At 42.8% G+C, this 19,325-nt stretch overlaps 1 protein-coding gene across 1 annotated transcript; it reads left to right on the forward strand.

Annotated features, from left to right (window-relative positions):
• Positions 1–14,244: 14,244 nt before the first annotated feature.
• Positions 14,245–19,217, forward strand: LOC138370330 (protein obstructor-E-like). The gene is made up of 5 exons (XM_069334561.1): positions 14,245–14,323; positions 16,670–16,876; positions 17,004–17,210; positions 17,611–17,824; positions 18,479–19,217. Exons 1-5 carry the CDS (start codon positions 14,293–14,295, stop codon positions 18,537–18,539), a joined length of 720 nt encoding a protein of 239 aa, XP_069190662.1. The 5' UTR covers positions 14,245–14,292; the 3' UTR covers positions 18,540–19,217.
• The last annotated feature ends 108 nt before the right edge of the window (positions 19,218–19,325 follow it).

The raw sequence follows: 19,325 nt of genomic DNA on the forward strand, positions 1-19,325 counted from the left end.
GTCTTTCCTCGTTGCTCATGCCTCTCAGCTCCGGGACTAGTCTGGAGGCATACACCTGAACTTTTTCTAACTTCGTTTAATGTTTGATTAGATATGTACTCCACGCTGGAGCCATATGCTCCAGTATTGATGTAACATATGAGGTATACAAAATTCTGAAAGAGAAAAAGAGAGAGAGAGAGAGAGAGAGAGAGAGAGAGAGAGAGAGAGAGAGAGAGAGAGAGAGAGAGAGAGAGAGAGAGAGAGCGAGAGAGAGAGAGAGAGAGAGAGAGAGAGAGAGAGAGAGAGAGAGAGAGAGAGAGAGAGAGAGAGAGAGAGAGAGAGAGAGAGAGAGAGAGAGAGAGAGAGCGAGAGAGAGAGAGAGAGAGAGAGAGAGAGAGAGAGAGAGAGAGAGAGAGAGAGAGAGAGAGAGAGAGAGAGAGAGAGAGACAGAGAGAGAGAGAGAGAGAGAGAGAGAGAGAGCGAGAGAGAGAGAGAGAGAGAGAGAGAGAGAGAGAGAGAGAGAGAGAGAGAGAGAGAGAGAGAGAGAGAGAGAGAGAGAGAAGAGAGAGAGAGAGAGAGAGAGAGAGAGAGAGAGAGAGAGAGAGAGAGAGAGAGAGAGAGAGAGAGAGAGAGAGAGAGAGAGAGAGAGAGAGAGAAAGAGAGAGAGAGAGAGAGAGAGAGAGAGAGAGAGAGAGAGAGAGAGAGAGAGAGAGAGAGAGAGAGAGAGAGAGAGAGAGAGAGACCGATCTTCAAAGATGCAATTCGGTAAAGTCATTAACATTACCTAGTTCTATAACCTACGATGTTGTCCCTCTCTGGTGATTATCTAATCAACAAACTCATCACGCTTTTATGTACCATCATGTTTAGGTCATTCGTTATATTCTGATGATATCCGGCTACGAAATGTAAAAAAAAAAACTATAATGGCTTTTGTTGCTGTGTGTTTTAACCAAAATACCATAAAAGTACATGAACTGAATTTAGTGAGAGCTAAAGACAAAAACAAAAGTGGCTGAACTTTGGTCGAGTTGAAGGTAAAGAAAGAACAGTCAGGCGTTCAATCTCTGTGTAATGTGATACAGAGATTAATCAAACATTACTAAGTATTTTTGCGTAAATCTTTATCACCAGCAATATCGTCCTCATCAAATACAACCACAGATACCAGTGACATTTCAAGGCATTAATGACCCAATTCTATAGCAAACAGGATCTCAGATGATACTAGAACACACTCCCACAACTACAATCGATACAAGAGCGGAACTTACCTTGATATTACAGGAGGCAAGGTCAAACAAAACATAGATGAAAGCTCTTTTTACGTAAAAAAAGAGCCTAAAGTCGTATATAAACCATAAAAAAACTTACAATGAGAACGCCGCTCATTTCACGGACAAAGGCTTTGAGGAAAGAAAATCCCAGAGGTCGGAAGGAGTTTTTGTGTCATGGTTTTGAATGGTATACGTAGCATACCACTCAAAGTGTAGAAGTCAGTTGAAGTTCATGGTCCGTTGATTTACGGGGGAGAATGGCGATCGAATCGCGTCTGAATTATTTGCCATTGATTGATGAAGATTAAGCCACCCAAGAGGTGGCACGGGCATGAATAACCCGCAAGTATTTTCCATAGAAGGAACGGATTAAAAGGGAAGACAACGGACGCTGAAAATTACACCCCACTTCATAGCCCCACGTGGCTTAAGTTATTTCCCCCCCTATATAATGTCTTATTTAATGCTTCCGTTGCTTTCAGGATTAAGGATCACATTTAGTCTTCCAAAAATCTACAACTTACGGGCTATTCATGCCCGTGCCACCTCTTGAGTGGCTTAATCTTCCTCAATCAATCTTCCGTTGTCAGACTCTGGCCATGAAGAATTGCAGAGTTGAGAAAAGTTTGCTTAAAAGATGTGGTTATTACTTAAATTAATTTGTAAAGAAATTTACAATTTGCCTAAAGTGTAAAATGTGCACTATCAGGTGCACTTTAAATAATATTTAAAGTGCAGTTAAGAGATAGTGACTTAAGAACTTTGCCGTTAGAAATTATCCTGCTGACGATAACTGGTTAATAATGGAATACGTCACGAGGTTATTGCTTCCCGTTCTCATTGACTTAAGGGGGAGGGGGGGGGGGGGACTACGAAGAATCCGGACTGGAAGTGACATTTCTTCGTCTTAATACGAAAGACTATTGTGAAGGTTTAAAGTCATCAACGCGAGACACAAAGGTCTCTCTCCCTTCCCCTCCGTCCCATCCCAAATCCTTATCCTGACCCCCTTCTAAGTGCTATATTGTAGTAATAACTTGTTGTTTTCTCCTGACATTTCTCTTCCCTTTTCTCAAAGCGAAAATGGAACTATCAGGAGAAAGCGCCAAGCTATTATGACTATATAGCGCTGGGAAGGGATCAGGATAAAGATTTGGGATTGGACGAGGGGAAGGAATGGTACCCAACCATAAAACATATTTATAAAGTTCTTAATTGCGCAAATAAAAAAGGGGAAATAGGTCTATCATGAAAATTCAAGATAACTTTTTTGTTTAGAAAACTTTAGGCGGTTTTAGGAAAGGTGAGTGAACAAACCTTTGTAAAACCAGTACAGTGACTCAGTCACTAAACCAGTACAGTGACTCCATCACTAAACCAGTACAGTGACCCCATCACTAAACCAGTACAGTGACTCCATCACTAAACCAGTACAGTGACTGATTTAACTGAATTAAACCAGATTGGTACCAATTCATGAATCAAATTTTGGTTGCCAATGAATTTCCAATGACTGTGGATGGATGGGGTCTACATGGTCGCTCGCAGTTTATGGCCAGCAAGAGGCTTGGCTGTTCAAGCAGGTGGCTTATGGATGGATCGAGTTTCGTCTGCTATCCTCAACATATTTCGGCGTTTCTTCTTTGTCGTGCCGTCGACCGGATTGTCCTGGAGTTCCGGCTGTCCGTCGGGTCTTGTAGTACTCGGGGGTCGTAGTACTGAGAAGTCGATGCAGTACTGATGGTTTTGGCGTCGACGTACATGGGGGTATCTGGGTATTATCAGTGTCCTTTCCGTCGATAGTCTTGATGTAGTGAAGGGCCAGGTCTCGTCTCGCTTTCCCCGTCAAAAGGTGTTGACTCAGATCGTCTGTGTAGAGTCTGAAGCAGGAGCCAACCGCTGGTGAGTGTTCCTTGAAGCTCCGATGTCGGCTGAAGTGAGAGAGGCGTCCAGCCAAGGTTCAAGTTCAAGAACGTTTGTTGAGACAATAAACTACATCTCGGAGGGATAGAGGAGCTTTGGCTATCTCTATCCTCTTCCTCCTCTAGTCTATACGGTCCACCTTCGGTGTTGGGACGGTTGTGAGGTCCGCTTCTGCTGGGTCGTCCGTCTGGGTGACTGCATTCGAAATCACCTTGATGGTAGTGGTAACAACTGCTGAGTTACCCAGGCGAGGCAGCTCTTATTGGCCCTGGCGAGGCAGCTCTTATTGGCCCTGGCGAGGCAGCTCTTATTGGCCCTGGCGAGGCAGCTCTTATTGGCCCTGGCGAGGCAGCTCTTATTGGCCATGGCGAGGCATCTCTTATTGGCCCTGGCGAGGCAGCTCTTATTGGCCCTGGCGAGGCAGCTCTTATTGGCCCTGGCGAGGCAGCTCTTATAGGCCCTGGCGAGGCAGCTCTTATTGGCCCTGGCGAGGCAGCTCTTATTGGCCCTGGCGAGGCAGCTCTTATTGGCCCTGGCGAGGCAGCTCTTATTGGCCCTGGCGAGGCAGCTCTTATTGGCCCTGGCGAGGCAGCTCTTATTGGCCCTGGCGAGGCAGCTCTTATTGGCCCTGGCGAGGCAGCTATTATTGGCCCTGGCGAGGCAGCTCTTATTGGCCCTGGCGAGGCAGCTCTTATTGGCCCTGGCGAGGCAGCTCTTATTGGCCCTGGCGAGGCAGCTATTATTGGCCCTGGCGAGGCAGCTCTTATTGGCCCTGGCGAGGCAGCTATTATTGGCCCTGGCGAGGCAGCTCTTATTGGCCCTGGCGAGGCAGCTCTTATTGGCCCTGGCGAGGCAGCTATTATTGGCCCTGGCGAGGCAGCTATTATTGGCCCTGGCGAGGCAGCTCTTATTGGCCCTGGCGAGGCAGCTCTTATTGGCCCTGGCGAGGCAGCTATTATTGGCCCTGGCGAGCACCATCCTATTTATATCCACCCAAAAATCCTTCGCATAGAAACCATATGATCGGACTTAGAAATAAAAACCCCGACAGAGGTTTCCATCAACAGGTTTCTATCAGCAACAACAGTAGGAGTACAAGTGTCACTTAGAGTCCATGAGTCACACTCATGAAAAAACAGATCAAACACGAGTGTGACTTACGGGCCTCCAAGTCACACTCATGCAGTCTCATTCTGTCGCACTTTCCCCACAAGAAAGGGAAAGCTTGGGAACATGTAATAATTCAGTGTTCCGAATACTCCGTTTTCACGAACTGACAGACGTCAAGTTCGAAGCTGGCTCGAACCTCGGCCACCTAATGAGAACGAGTTCTCGACCGTCCTAGTAAGCGTCAATATTGCCACGCTTTTGTTTTTAACTAAAACATCCAGAATTTTGACGCTCAAATCAACAGCGAAAAAAAAAAAAATACGGTGCTTTTAGTGTAAAAAAAAGCGGGACTCAAGCAACAGAAATACGACGAATGACAACGAAATATTTCCCGTTAAATTGTGACCGCAGTAAATGAGATTATTAAAGACCCAATACAGTAAACAAAATAATTAAAAAAGTAACAAAAAGTGTTTATATATATATATATATATATATATATATATATATATATAGTGATAGCGATTCTGTGCTGGCTAGGGTTCGAGTCTCCTGGTGGGAAAGTGTTCTAAAGTTATATATATATATATATATATATATATATATATATATATATATATATATATATATATATATATATATATATATATATATATATATATATATATATATATTTCCTAAAACCGCCTAAAGTTTTCTAAACAAAAAAGTTATCTTGAATTTTCATGATAGACCTATTTCCCCTTTTTTTTATTTGCGCAATTAAGAACTTTATAAATATGTTTTATGGTTGGGCATAAGGTATTTGGATAGAACGTTTTGTGCTAGAGATAGGGGGAACAGGTTAAGGGTTTGCTATTCCGGAGCTGGCATTGGTGATATTATAAACAACATGAATGATATTATGGCTGGTAATGGGAACAATCCCATTATTTGCATTAGCGTGGGAGGAAATGATGTTGGTCGAGTCAGGAGTGAGGAACTGATTCAGAGGTATAAAACAGCCATAGAGTTAGTTAGGAGCAAGGGAGGAATCCCGATCATATGTGGCATTCTTCCAAGAAAGGGAGTGGGAAATGAATGGATATCGAGGGCACTTGGTGTCAATTGCCGGCTGGAAAGATATTGCAAATCAAATGCAATATCTTTCATAGACAACTGGGAACACTTCTATGGAAGAAATGAAATGTATGCTCGTGATGGGGTGCATCTATCGAGAGCTGGGGTTGTTGCTGTTGCGAACTCGCTAGAAGAAGTGGTTAGAGGTGTTTGTTTGGGTTTAAACTGTTAGTAGATAGAGGTATGGGAATTGATTTGGAGGAAGGAGGTAATAAAAGTATGTGTTTGTGGGAGAAAGGAATTGGCAAAACGATCAGGGAAAGAGAAGGTCCGCAAAATAACAATTCACTTAGGGTATATTACACTAATAGTAGAAGTCTAAGAAATAAAATTAACGAATTAAATGCTCTTGTCTGCACAGAAAAAATAGATATTATTGCACTTACCGAAACGTGGATGAATGTAGAAAATAGAGAACTATTAGCTGAATATCAAATATATGGATTTAAACTATTTCACACAGATAGATATATTAGACGAGGAGGTGGAGTAGCCATATATGTTAGGGACAATTTGAAATGTAGTCTCAATGAGGGAATCAAAACAGAGCCACACACAGAAACTATTTGGATTGAATTAAACGAAAAAGCTAATAATATTATAATAGGAGTAATATATAGGCCACCAAATTTAGACAGAATGGAAGCAAAGCATCTATGGGATGAAATATCTAGAGCATCTAGATCTAACAGTATTTATGTCATGGGTGACTTTAATTTTAGCGGAATAAACTGGTTGAACAAAACAGGGAATAGTGAAGCAGAAGATTTTCTAGAATTAATTGACGATTGCTTTCTTACGCAACACATTAAGGAACCAACACGGGAAAATAATATTTTAGATTTAGTGTTAACTAACAGGGAAACGCAAATTAATGACATCGAAATAGGGAGTGAGCTAGGGAGCAGTGATCACAAAGAAATCAGATTTAGCATAGAATGGAATAGACCAGTAGGAGAAAATTCTGTTAAAGTGCCAGATTTTCGAAAAGCTGATTTTAATAGCCTAAGAAATTTTTTGGGTTAAATTGATTGGAAAGGCTTGGGTATGGGGTGTGGGCCGGTCTTGGAGCGAGACATGAACCCAGCGATAGGTGACTTAAATGGGGATTTCGATGTGGATTCAATATATAACTTATTTAAGAATATTCTAAACAAAGCACAGGAACGTAGTATACCATACAAATTGAATAGATCGTATACTAATGACCCAAAGTGGATAACAAAGAATTTGAAGAACCTTATAGGTAAAAAGAGAGCTTGGTACAAAAGGATTAAAAATGGGGAGGTCACTTTAGAACAGGAATTCGTACAACTGGTTAGAAATGTTAAAAAAGAGATAAGGAAAGCAAAAAGAAACTATGAAGTTCGCATAGCAGGGCAAGCAAAGACAAATCCTAAAGGTTTTTTTCAGTTATATCGTACTAAGACTAGGGAAAGGATAGGTCCATTAAAAACTGAGACAGGTCAAATAACAGATAGTGATGAAGAGATGAGTAGTATTTTTAATAAATATTTTGTATCTGTATTTACTAAAGAGGAACTTAACAATATGCCTTCAGCCGAACAAGTCTATGTGGGTGGGGACGAGGACAGGTTGACGAGTTTAGCAGTTACCAGGGAGGATGTTCTTAAACAAATAGTAAAACTCAAACCAAACAAATCCCCAGGGCCGGATGAAGTGTTTGCTAGGGTGCTTAAAGAATGCAAAGAGGAGCTTTGTGACCCACTGTCAACCATATTTAATAAATCAATAGAGTCAGGCAGAGTGCCAGAGTTTTGGAAAGTTGCTAATGTGATACCAGTTTTTAAGAAAGGAGATAGATCACTTGCGTCTAACTATCGACCAATTAGCCTAACGTCTATTGTGGGAAAGTTACTCGAATCTATAATAGCAAATAAAATTCGTCTTCATCTTGAAAAACATAAATTAATAATTGAGTCGCAACATGGTTTTATAAATGGCCGTTCATGTTTAACAAATTTGTTATCTTTTTATTCTAGCATTGTTGAGGCAGTTGATAGTGGTAAGGATTGCGATGTTGTATACCTTGACTTTAGCAAAGCTTTTGATACAGTGCCACATGAAAGACTGATTAAAAAAATAGAGTCTCATGGTATTGGGGGTGCTATATTAAGCTGGATTAGGGCATGGCTATACCAAAGGAAACAGAGAGTTAGTATAAATGGAATCAAGTCAGAGTGGGAAAATGTTGTAAGTGGAGTGCCTCAAGGCTCTGTCCTGGGACCTCTGTTGTTTATAATATATATAAATGATTTAGATTCAGGTTTGAGTAGCAACATTTGCAAATTTGCCGATGATACGAAAATCGGTAGGGAAATTAATTCGGAGGAGGACTCACTATCACTTCAAGTTGATCTAGATAGGGTTTTGAAATGGTCAAAGGATTGGCAGATGCAGTTTAATGCTGATAAATGTAAAGTTCTGAGGTTAGGTAATGATGATAGAGTTACAAGATACGAGCTAGATGGTGTTGTGATTGCGAAGTCGGATTGCGAAAGGGATCTGGGAGTTATGATTAGTAAGAATTTAAAACAAAAGGATCAATGCATAAATGTTCGTAATAAGGCAAATCGGACACTTGGATTTATTAATCGCAGCGTTAGTAACAAGACACCTGGTGTGGTTCTCAAGCTATATCTTGCTCTAGTTAGGCCCCATTTAGATTATGCAGTTCAGTTTTGGTCGCCATATTATAGAATGGATATAAATTCACTTGAACGTGTCCAGCGTAGGATGACTAAGTTAATTCCCCAAATTAGAAATCTTTCATATGAAGAAAGATTAACAAAGCTTAAGTTGCATTCACTGGAAAGGCGAAGAGTTAGGGGTGACATGATAGAGGTTTACAAGTGGATGAATGGACATAACCGGGGGGATATTAATAGGGTATTAAAAGTATCAACACAGGACAGAACACGAAACAATGGATATAAATTGGATAAGTTTAGACTTGGGTAAATACTGGTTCGGTAACAGGGTTGTTGATTTGTGGAACCAATTGCCGCGTAACATTGTGGAGGTGGGGTCCCTCGATTGTTTCAAGCACGGGTTGGACAAGTATATGAGTGGGATTGGGTGGTTATAGAATAGGAGCTGCCTCGTATGGGCCAATAGGCCTTCTGCAGTTACCTGTTCTTATGTTCTTATGTTCTTATATATATATATATATATATATATATATATATATATATATATATATATATATATATATATATATATATATATATATAAAGATATTATTTTTTATATATTTTTAACAGCGTCATCACAATTCTAGAGGAATATGTACCCTCCATTAAAAAACGGCAGACAGAAGCTTACGATACTGAAAAATGGTAGGTAAAGATTTGCGATAGAAAACAGAACGCAAATAGAGGATTGCGATAAAAAAAACGTTAATACAGGAATGTGATAAAACAAAAACGCCAATAGAGTATTGTGATATAAAATGAAAATGTAAATAGAAGATGGCTATAGGAAAAAAAACAACGTAAATAGAGGACAGTGATAGAGAAACCCCGTAAAAAAAAAGAATATTGCTATATAGCTGACAGAGAAAACTGTTCTATATTAACTGTTCTATATTAACTGTTCTATTGTTATATGAGACAAATATAAGCAGAACCGCACATACTTCTCTTCAACCCTCAGGCAACGTTCCCAACCCCAATTACTCAACTCCAGTCAACTTCATCAACCCAAACCTTCAACCACGACCTTCCCCGAGGCCTTCAACCCATCTTCTCTCACTTTGACAAATATCCCCCCGGCCAGGGAGGATTGAATGGGCACCCCCCCCCATCCTTTACTGTTCATCACCCAGCAGCAATAATTGGAGACCTGGTTGTAAAACCGATTAGCGAGTCGTATTCCAGGGGAAACACTAGTTAGGGTAAGAAGGGTATCTCAAGGGAAAACTAGTTAGGGTAAGAGGGTGTTCCAAGGGGAAAATTAGTAGGGTAAGAGCCAAGATGAGCTGTGGGAGTGGTGAGTTATATGACTGACAGGAGTCACTTGTCTCCTTCTGTGCCTGCCTGTGTAAAATAATAATAATAATAATAATAATAATAATAATAATAATAATAATAATAATAATAATAATAATATTAATAAAAATAATAATACTAATTTTTGCACTCCTCTGATCCCATTGGCTAATTCTTGAATCGCAATCTCTAACTTTAACTAATTCAAACAACGGAGTGAACCAATTAAGCTCATTAGCGGCTAAAGTCATCAGTCATTCGCTATCACTATCTGGTAAAATAATTGGCCAGTTGTTGCATAGCATTATATTGCCCAGAATACTTGATTGGTTCACTGATCGACTATTTGGCCCTTCCATGATCTGGTTCTGTATTGCAGGTGACCTGAATGGATGCTTGAGCGCAGCGGAGAGGTTAGGTTAGGTTAGGTTAGTGAGTGTGTAGTTACCACTACACTACGGGGACACCAATCCCCGTGGGGTAGTGGTAAGACACTTGCCTGGCGTTTCGCGAGCGCTTTGTCCTGGGTTCGTATCCTGGCCGTGGAGGATTTACTGGGCGTCAATCCTTAACTGTGCCTCTGTTTACCCAACAGTAAAATGGGTACCTGGTTGTTAAAACGATTTGGCGGCGGGTCGTATTCCAGGGAACATAGGATTAAGAACTTGTCCGAAACGCTACGCGTGCTAGTGGCTGTACAAAAACGTAAGAAATCTTGTAAATAATAATAATAAAAAAATCAGAGTAGAGACCCGAGCTAATACAACCCATTAGAACACGAGCTAACTGTGAAACAATTTAACAATTGAAATATATTTCACGTTTAATATATTTAACATTGCAATATATTTTACGTTCTATTTCAAAGCTGAATATAGTTTTTTTGTGTGCTAGGAGACATGACGCCTGGATACTGAGGTATACCTTGTATGAGGTATACCTTGTGCTAACTACTGACACCTTTCCCCCCCCCCCCCCAAGAGGCAACCCACAATACTTGTCTAAATCACGAGGTAATGCATGAGGTGAAAGGAAGTGTGCTCAAACATTTATGTTCCTGCCGGGAATCGATCCCCGGATTGGGAGTCGAGAACGAGTACTAGTATATATTCACGTCGGGAGAAGACTGGAATATTCGTATAATGAGATTGTTTTTTTTTTAAGAAATATTATTGCCAAGAAAACACACACACACACACACACACACACACACACACACACACACACACACACACACACACACACACACACACACACACACACACACACACACACACACACACACACACTTACTTTAGACCTATTACGCTGCGTGCCACCATTAGTAGCAGATGACCTCACGTCAATTCACCCTATTACGAAGCCTAAGAGAGCCTGCGCCCTACCCTTCTGACCTATTATATAATAGGTTCGAGCGTGTGCTCTTCGCAATATACCCGCCGACGAGAGCTCACTGACCTAACCATTTTTTTGTTGTCGTTGTTGCATATGCAAATAAAAACGGGTTATTTCCACCATCGTTATCGGTGAGTTTCAACACGTTTTCGTAACAAAAAAAAAAAGAGCTGTAAAATCGTGATTCTATCTTTCTGGTTGTCTTTACTTTTATCCTCTTTCAGTTTTCTTCTCCAGGTCCTCTTTCTTCTCCTCCTCCACCTCCTCTTTCTTCTTCATCTCACAACCTTCTCAATTTAACTTTTCTCCTTTTGCTCTTAAAATTCTAATCCAGAGAGAGAGAGAGAGAGAGAGAGAGAGAGAGAGAGAGAGAGAGAGAGAGAGAGAGAGAGAGAGAGAGAGAGAGAGAGAGAGAGAGAGAGAGAGAGAGAGAGAGAGAGAGAGACAGAGAGAGACAGACTGCAGGAACAAAATGACAGAACGACAGAGTGACAGATAGATAAATAAAAATATGAAGGACATTAGTTCAACGACCAGTGTAAGACATATTTATTCTTGTTTGTGACAGCACATGCTAAACAAGAGACTCTCCTCTCTCTCTCTCTCTCTCTCTCTCTCTCTCTCTCTCTCTCTCTCTCTCTCTCTCTCTCTCTCTCTCTCTCTCTCTCTCTCTCTCTCTCTCTTTCTCTCACTCTCTCTCTTGCCGTATTAAGTTTGTCGTTTAAAAGGTAAACACACATTAATTTAATGTTATTGTACCGTTTGGTATAGCTTAAAGTTGCAAACCTTTTTGTAAACAAAAGCTTCCATTTTGTCAATAAACATGACAAATGTAGATTCTGCGGTTGAGAACACGTTCTAAGAACGAGTCAGTTGAGGAACGAAGGTGTAACGAAGTGCTGTTCTTCAAGGAGGAAAACAGAGTGCCCGATTTTCTTGCGGAATATAATCGTCTTCTGGCTGTACACGAAGTTAAGACCAAGAAGTAAACCTTGAGAACGTTATCTTGGTGGTGCATAACGGTCAGGTCACCAGGCCATCATCTCCGGGGCTCGAGATGATGCCGAAATGACTTGGGGGACTCAGCGGACTGTTGCGGAGGTTTCAGATTGGCTGAGGAGGTTTCTGCTTCGTCCTGAAGTCCGAAGCCTTATGTGGGTTATTTGAGGGGTAGTGGTGGAGGAACATGCTGTCAGAGAGGTTAGGTTAGGTTAGGTTAGGTTAGGTTAGGTTAGGTTATGCAGACGAGGAGTCACAATATCATGGCTGAAACACAATCGACTTGAGAATGGTCCAGGACGGTCCGAAACGTCGTCGTCCCTTCACTTTTTAGTGTGTGGTTTGGTCAACAGAGGTTAGGTTAGGTAAGATTGGGTTAAGCTAGATAAGGCTGGGGTGTTAAGTTAGATAAGGCAAGGCTCTGTTTCGTTTATTCGTCGGGAACCTGGTTTGCCAAGTTCAACCAAGATTGCAAGGATCCCAACACGCGTAGGCAGAGAGGAATGCGTTCATCGCGAAGAGCAACGCGTTCATTCACGGGAGCTCAATGGCCATCGTGACACAGGCCACATAACGAGAGGAATGCGTAGCCGGGAGAATGTGTCCGCCGTTCACCGCGATAGTTTGATGATCGTGACTATTAGGTGAGTACACACACACACACACACACACACACACACACACACACACACACACACACACACCGTGTGTAAACATACCGCCGCAAGCACGTTCACTTACTCCACAGTGCTTTTGTCTCCCTGATTTTGTATGGTTAACCCACAGCTCGGAGACGCAAACTAGCATGCAAGAGAGAGAGAGAGAAAGAGAGAAAGAGAGAGAGAGAGAGAGAGGGAGAGAGAGAGAGAGAGAGAGAGAGAGAGAGAGAGAGAGAGAGAGAGAGAGAGAGAGAGAGAGAGAGAGAGAGAGAGAGAGAGAGAGAGAGAGAGAGAGAGAGAGAAAGAGAGAGAGAGAGAGAGAGGCAGAAGGGAAACCACTTTTTTCTGCACAGTGAGACATTTAACACAACTCTCGGCTCAGTTTCAAGAATAACGTATTTGTTTTTCAAAGACTTTTATCGCACGGAAAAGTTCAGAGATTCGTTTTCCATCCGGTTACGTGCCGGCATACCTCAACACGTGCCACGACCACGTGTTGACACGACCATGTGTTGACACGACCACGTGCTGACACGACCACGTGTTGACACGACACGTGCAGGTGAGGCACCTGGGGCTGGAAAGTAACAAGAACCAATAATTAAACACAAAAAAACGGGACTTGCGAAAGGTGAAACTAAGAAAGGAAACCGCCGGTGTCACCGGCCTGACGCCGACGACAATCTCCACATCACCAACAACGACGGACAATGGAATACACTGATAGAGTACAGTCGTTAATGATAGTCTCTCACACAAGCTCAAGGCGCCTAAAAAAATATAAAAATTGAGGCGAGTTTCATAAGATCCGTGTGAAACCGCTGTCAGCTCCCCCCCCCCCTCCCCACGCACACACACACACACACACACACACACACACACACACACACACACACACACACACACACACACACACACACACACACACACACACACTGGGGGGGTATAAGAACCTTGCCTTGGGAGACAAGCCGATGGAAAATATATAATCAACCTCATTTTCCTGGAAATATGAAGGGGTCACTCACGCAACATCACCGGGAAGTTGAAAACAATGAGCACCACGGGTTATGACAGTGGCAAAGGGGGGAGAGGGGGGACTGTTAACATTATACACTAACCACAGATATCTGAGAGTTTGCTTGTTTAAAGAACAAACGAACTCATCTTCACCTGCTACAGAACCAGCTCCACGGAGTCTGGATTTTACGGACTTCCCCTCACCGAAGAGGTTAGGAATAAACGCGTCAGTGATATCACAAGACCCCCGGATTAGCAATCTGTGACAGCGAGGGATAATGTCTCCCGTAAACTCGTAGAAAACGTGAACTTTTGTCGAAATGCATCGGTAAGGTAAGCGATCACCTTCGACTGTGGCGTCTTCGAGACTCGAGGCTTGTCAACAAGTTGGGAACAACGGCTTGTAACATCGCCCAGGAGAACAAACTGTTCCACCTGAACGCTACGAGGAGCAGTGAAATGTGGCGAGCCATGTGGTGGATGGGAGACTGAACGAGCAGCCCCAACACACACACACTCGACCAATGACCATGTCGACCTGTCGAGAGAAGGTTGGCTGGATCAGGAGGTTGCAGGGGGGAGAGAGAGAGAGAGGGGGGAAAGGGGCATTGGGGGGGGATTGAGACTGGTAAGAGGAGTAATATGAGGTGAGGAGGGAGGGAGGGGGGGAGAGAGGGGGAGAGAGAGGGGGGAGGAGGAGGAGATTGCAGAGGGGGAGGGGTAACACCATGGGAAAGTAAGAGAATAAATAGGAGGGAGAGGGCGGAGACTCGTCAGTCTGTGCTCACCCTCTGCACCATGTACAAGCTCGTCATCCTCCTGCTAGTCGGTGAGTCAACCCTCCTCTTCATACCCACCGTCAGCGCCTCCGTCGGTACTCAACCCCGTGTCAGTGCTATATACCAAGTCTTGTGTCGTCCCCCCCCCCCACCACCTGTTTACGGGCTCACCATAGCCCGTGCTACATGGACACTTCGTTCTGAGTAGCTAAATCAGTGTTTACACTCCAACTACCACCGAAAAACGCCGTCAATCTCACTGCTCGCGTTCAGTGCCAGTGGAACTTCGGATTATCTGAATAATAATGTAAAGTGCGTTCAGGATTATTCGTAAACATGCATATATGTAGTGGGGGTTTGAACCCATCGAAACGCTTTAATATTCTCGTAGTTTATTCTAAATTATGACGGGAGAGGGGGGGGAGGGGATCACTGGAAGATCGATCTTCTCGGGGGCTTCAAAGAATGATCGAAATCGCCTGGAATTTAAGGTTGGCCTCTTGTTTCCTAGACTGGCAGGGAGCAGTTGTTGAAGGCTTCTTAATGAGCTCTTTGGTCGCCAACGAAAGTGGATTCTGAACTTGACTACTAGAGGTTATCGAGAGCTTACAATTATCACTAAGCACAAATTTAGTCGAGAAGTGTATCCAATTTATTCACACACACACACACACACACACACACACACACACACACACACACACACACACACACACACACACACACACACACACACACACACACACACACACACGTACACACACACACGTCAAAGCACCGGTCTCTCTCCCAAGGACATCTTTAAACACGCGCAATCAGAGCGAGCATTTCTTGCTTCATTAGACCACAAAGAGCCGTTGCGCCACAGGTGAGCGGGTACGGGGTCGAGCACGGCCCCGAGGGGGGGGGGGTATGTGTGTGGGGTAAGGGGGGGTGCCATCCCTTGCACAACACCACCACCACTGGCTTATACGTGCCACCGGTGGACGTGCATGTGTAGCACGCCCTATAACCCCTTGAGGAATCACGCATAGCACGGCTTGCACGTAAACCCAGTAACTTTCTAAGATATATCGAATACTTTCCTGCATACTCACGCCCACCTTGGCTATCGCACCTTTAAGTCTTGTCAAATTCCTTTGCTATCTCTATCTTTTTGGGCCTTACTTTCTATCCAATAGCTTGTTTCAGTCCCACCGCTCATAACTATACCTATCTGTTGCAACTTACTATCCCCCCTCTCCTAATTGCTGCTTACTATCTCCTCTTCCATCTGCTACTTACTATCTCCTCTTCCATCTGCTACTTATACTATCCCCTCTTCCATCTGCTACTTACTATCTTGCTCTCACTTAACATGCCTCCCGCTCCAATCTAGCTGCTACGTATTCTCCTATCAGTCCTTTCTATCTCGCTGTTCCTTTAGCTATCCGGCAACCATACTGCTAAACAGCCAGATGTTTGCCCGGCTGTACCCGGCTCTCAATTGTTACCTATGCAAAGCCAATTCCCTCTCTGATCCGGTTCTTCAATTTTGTTGATCGGTCCATTTGGACAATTTGTTTCTAACTATTCGCTACTACTGTGTTTTTTCCATCTTATATAACCACTGTTATTAAGTCTTAACAAGCGGCAACCACATCAAGGAAGTGAAGGGTTTAATTGCAGTTACCTGCCGGATAAGGTAGAAGTAATTGCCCGATGCACGAGATTGGCGGAATGATATATCCGAAGAGTAATCGTTGTCGTAAGATTTAAACGCTACGTCATTTAGACGTCTCCTGTAAGACGCAATTGCAACGTACAAATCAGACGAACCACACAAATTCAAATGTGCCTTAAAACGCACCTGCACTGGGTACTATATTAAAGAACAATGCCAATTTAACGCTGAATTAATGTTAAAAACGTTGAACGCTGCTCTGGATATTGTGTTCTTAAGGGCTGTTGGATCTCGCTTATTAAAAAAAAAAAATTACCTCCGAGACGATTATCGCTGAGCTGTCAACCACAGCGGTTTTCAGAACCGGTTCAATGACCGCTGTCCTTGCCATAGGGGGAAAACTACAAAATAAATATGTAACGGACATATGAAAGTGAAAGTCTCCATTTATAGTCATGGTCCGACGAGGTGCGAAAGAAAATGGAACTGAAACTGAAAGGGCTAAAGAACTCGAGATTCCCATGGTGGACTAGCCTAAATAAGTTTTAAATGGCGTTACTAGACCTGACTCGTCTTTGGCCGTATGATATACTTAACTAAAATGTCTTAAATTCTTGCTTGAATGATAAATATAGTCTACAGAGAAATTTAAGATTGATACAGGTAAAGATTTCTTTTTTAGAAGGAGTAAAAATTCCCATAACAAATGCGTTCATTCACGCTCCTCCTGCAGGCTCGGCCGCTGCCCAGTTCCAGTGCCCGCCCGACGATGGGTTCTACGTCGACCCCCGCCAGTGCGACAAGTACTACGACTGCTACCGCGGTACCCAGACGGAGAAGCTGTGCCCGGACGGTCTGATCTTCGACACCACCCAGGGCCCTAGGGTCGAGCAGTGCAACTACCCCTTCATCGTCGAGTGCCCCGAAGGATCCTCTCTCCGTAAGTATTTCCAGCGTCGACTTGGCAATTACACAAAGCAATGACTCTTATTAAAGCCGATTAACAAATGAATACAAGTAATATTGTCCATTTTGATGATGCTTATCGTTTTCTGTTGCTTCGCCAGAGACGCCCCAGCCTTCCGGAATCGAGTGCCCTCGTCAGAACGGCTACTTCGAGCATGAGAATCCTCAGAACTGCGCCGCGTACTACGAGTGCACCAATGGCCTGGCCGTCCTGCGCAAGTGCGCCACCGGATTGGTGTTTGACGAGTTCTCAGGAACCTGTCAGTGGGAACACACTGGGGTGCGCACTGGCTGCGGCTTCGTGAAAGGTATGGTATACTCTCTGGGTATTTTTGTTTGCTGAATTATAAGTAACATAATGAACATATGTTCATTATAATTAGTGAATATATAATGCTCATCTAAACTTATAATCTAAAAAAAAATCAGTAAAATTAGTGATTTGTTGTACGTATTTTTGACCGAAACTGCTTCACGACTAACTTCGTGAAAATGGGTTTTATCATTTAACCCTAAATAGTTCAGAATCATGGCTGTCATTCCTGAAGATGAGCTTCTAGCAGAGACTGTTGGCCTCTCTATAGAGGTCACTGTATGCTGACTGTATGTTCCCACAACAACACCCTCATATAGGAAGCCTCTTCAATCTTATGCTACCTTAAAATAGAACTTGCTCTAGTATAACACGGCCTTTTGTTTGCCCTGCAGAGGTCCTCGCTGACGGGTTCTCTTGCCCCAACAACACCCAGCTTCACACCAACGGCCAGGAGCTGGACCACGCTCGTTATGTTAACCCTAACGACTGTCGGTTCTTCTACGTCTGCGAGGATGGTCTCCACCCCAGGGAGGTTGGCTGCCCCAAGGGAACCGTCTTCAATGATGTCAACCTTCTCTGCGACGCCCCTGAGAACGTCGCTGGCTGGTAGGTCTTCTCCCACCACTTCCCGAGACGTTGAAACACCTTGTTGTACATTCCTGATAAACGTAGCAATCTTATAAGGCAACATTTGCTAACGTATATTGACTCCACAGGCGTCGTGTTAATTTTGCAGAATCTTCAATGCAGTTGCCAGTGGTTGTTGAATATTAGGGAATAACCTATTTAGATCAAGTCTTTGTGGCTGAGAAGTGCATACACTCTTTTTGTCCTATGTTGCTTGATAAACTAGCGAAGGTTTAACGAATGAAATAGGTTTTAAATACTAAGATTCATACTATTGCAGAGTAGGGCGTCATTACTGCAGATACTTCACACAAAAAACAACATTCTGGCCTTGTGCAGAAACCCCACACAGTAAATTATCAAATGAAATCTGTGTTGTCCCATTTGGCCGAGCCAAGCCTAAACATTTTACGAAAATATTTGTTTTCCATTTCCAAAGCCTACCTTTTCAAAATTTCATCCTTATGATATACAATAAGCAGATAGTATTGCTGTTGGGTTGTATACACAAGTTAACCCCATAGAAAATGTATCCCAGTTCATCCTTTTCGAGCATAAAGTTTCTCTCCATACATGGAAGTCATACAAATACAATTCTGTCAAATCCTGACGTTTTCCTTTTTCTATTTCCAGTGAAAACTACTACCCTGCTGATGAGCGCGTGAGACCTGGCCAAGCTGGAGGACTCCCGTAGAGCAGACAACTAGTGGGAATAGCGAGCTGCAGACTTCACTCTGCTGTGATAATACAAATTTTTTGTTGACACTTGGCCTCCATTACGTGCGAGCCGCGTCTCCTCCGTTTCTTAAGTATTAGCTAGTGATGAAAAACATGAATTAATGTCGAGTTATACATAGTGCATCATCATTTAAAACATGAAAAAAAGCACAAAAAATTTCAGGCAGCTGTGGAATGCATACCATATAATAATGGCTATGGCATTGATGCCTCTTTTTTTTTGCCATACTATTGAATAATAATTTCCGACCACTCTAGTCTTATCTTGAAGGTCCTGGAAATGGATAGAAACTGGATGGACTTTTCAAATTTCATTTGTATAGTTTTCAACCCCATTTTTGTTTAATTTTGTATCTCTTTTTCGGGGGGGGGGTGGGGTAGGGTGGGGGTTGAAGAGCATTATTTACGCTCTCCTTCCTATTATGAGTTATGTTTACAAAAGACTTGAATACTCTTTCTTGCTTTGTAATGCCAATCTTTTATCATTTCTTGTCTCTTCTCCTGTCCTTTTCAATATATTTTTTTTTTCTCGTTTACCATCTCCCTCCACTCGTTTTGAACCTCTTCCTCTATTGTTATTTATACCTGCACAACAACACTGGTTGGGTGCTCATAAATAAAAAAAATAAATATACTCTTGTGTACTTTATATAATCCTTGCATCTCTGTTCAATGGCCACGAGGCGACATTTTTTTTGGTCCATGCACTGGCCCTGGACAAAAAATATCAAGCTCCTCTATA

The sequence above is a fragment of the Procambarus clarkii genome, chromosome 31 (assembly GCF_040958095.1).
Source record: "Procambarus clarkii isolate CNS0578487 chromosome 31, FALCON_Pclarkii_2.0, whole genome shotgun sequence".
Lineage (NCBI taxonomy): Eukaryota > Metazoa > Arthropoda > Malacostraca > Decapoda > Cambaridae > Procambarus > Procambarus clarkii.

Bases quoted from the DNA above. Each gene is read 5' to 3' on its own strand.
- LOC138370330 (XM_069334561.1), top strand. From the start codon at position 14,293: ATGTACAAGCTCGTCATCCTCCTGCTAGTCG. The intron at 17,211-17,610 runs GTATGGTATACT...TTTGCCCTGCAG, and splicing joins TGGCTGCGGCTTCGTGAAAG to AGGTCCTCGCTGACGGGTTC. The intron at 17,825-18,478 runs GTAGGTCTTCTC...TTCTATTTCCAG, and splicing joins CCTGAGAACGTCGCTGGCTG to TGAAAACTACTACCCTGCTG.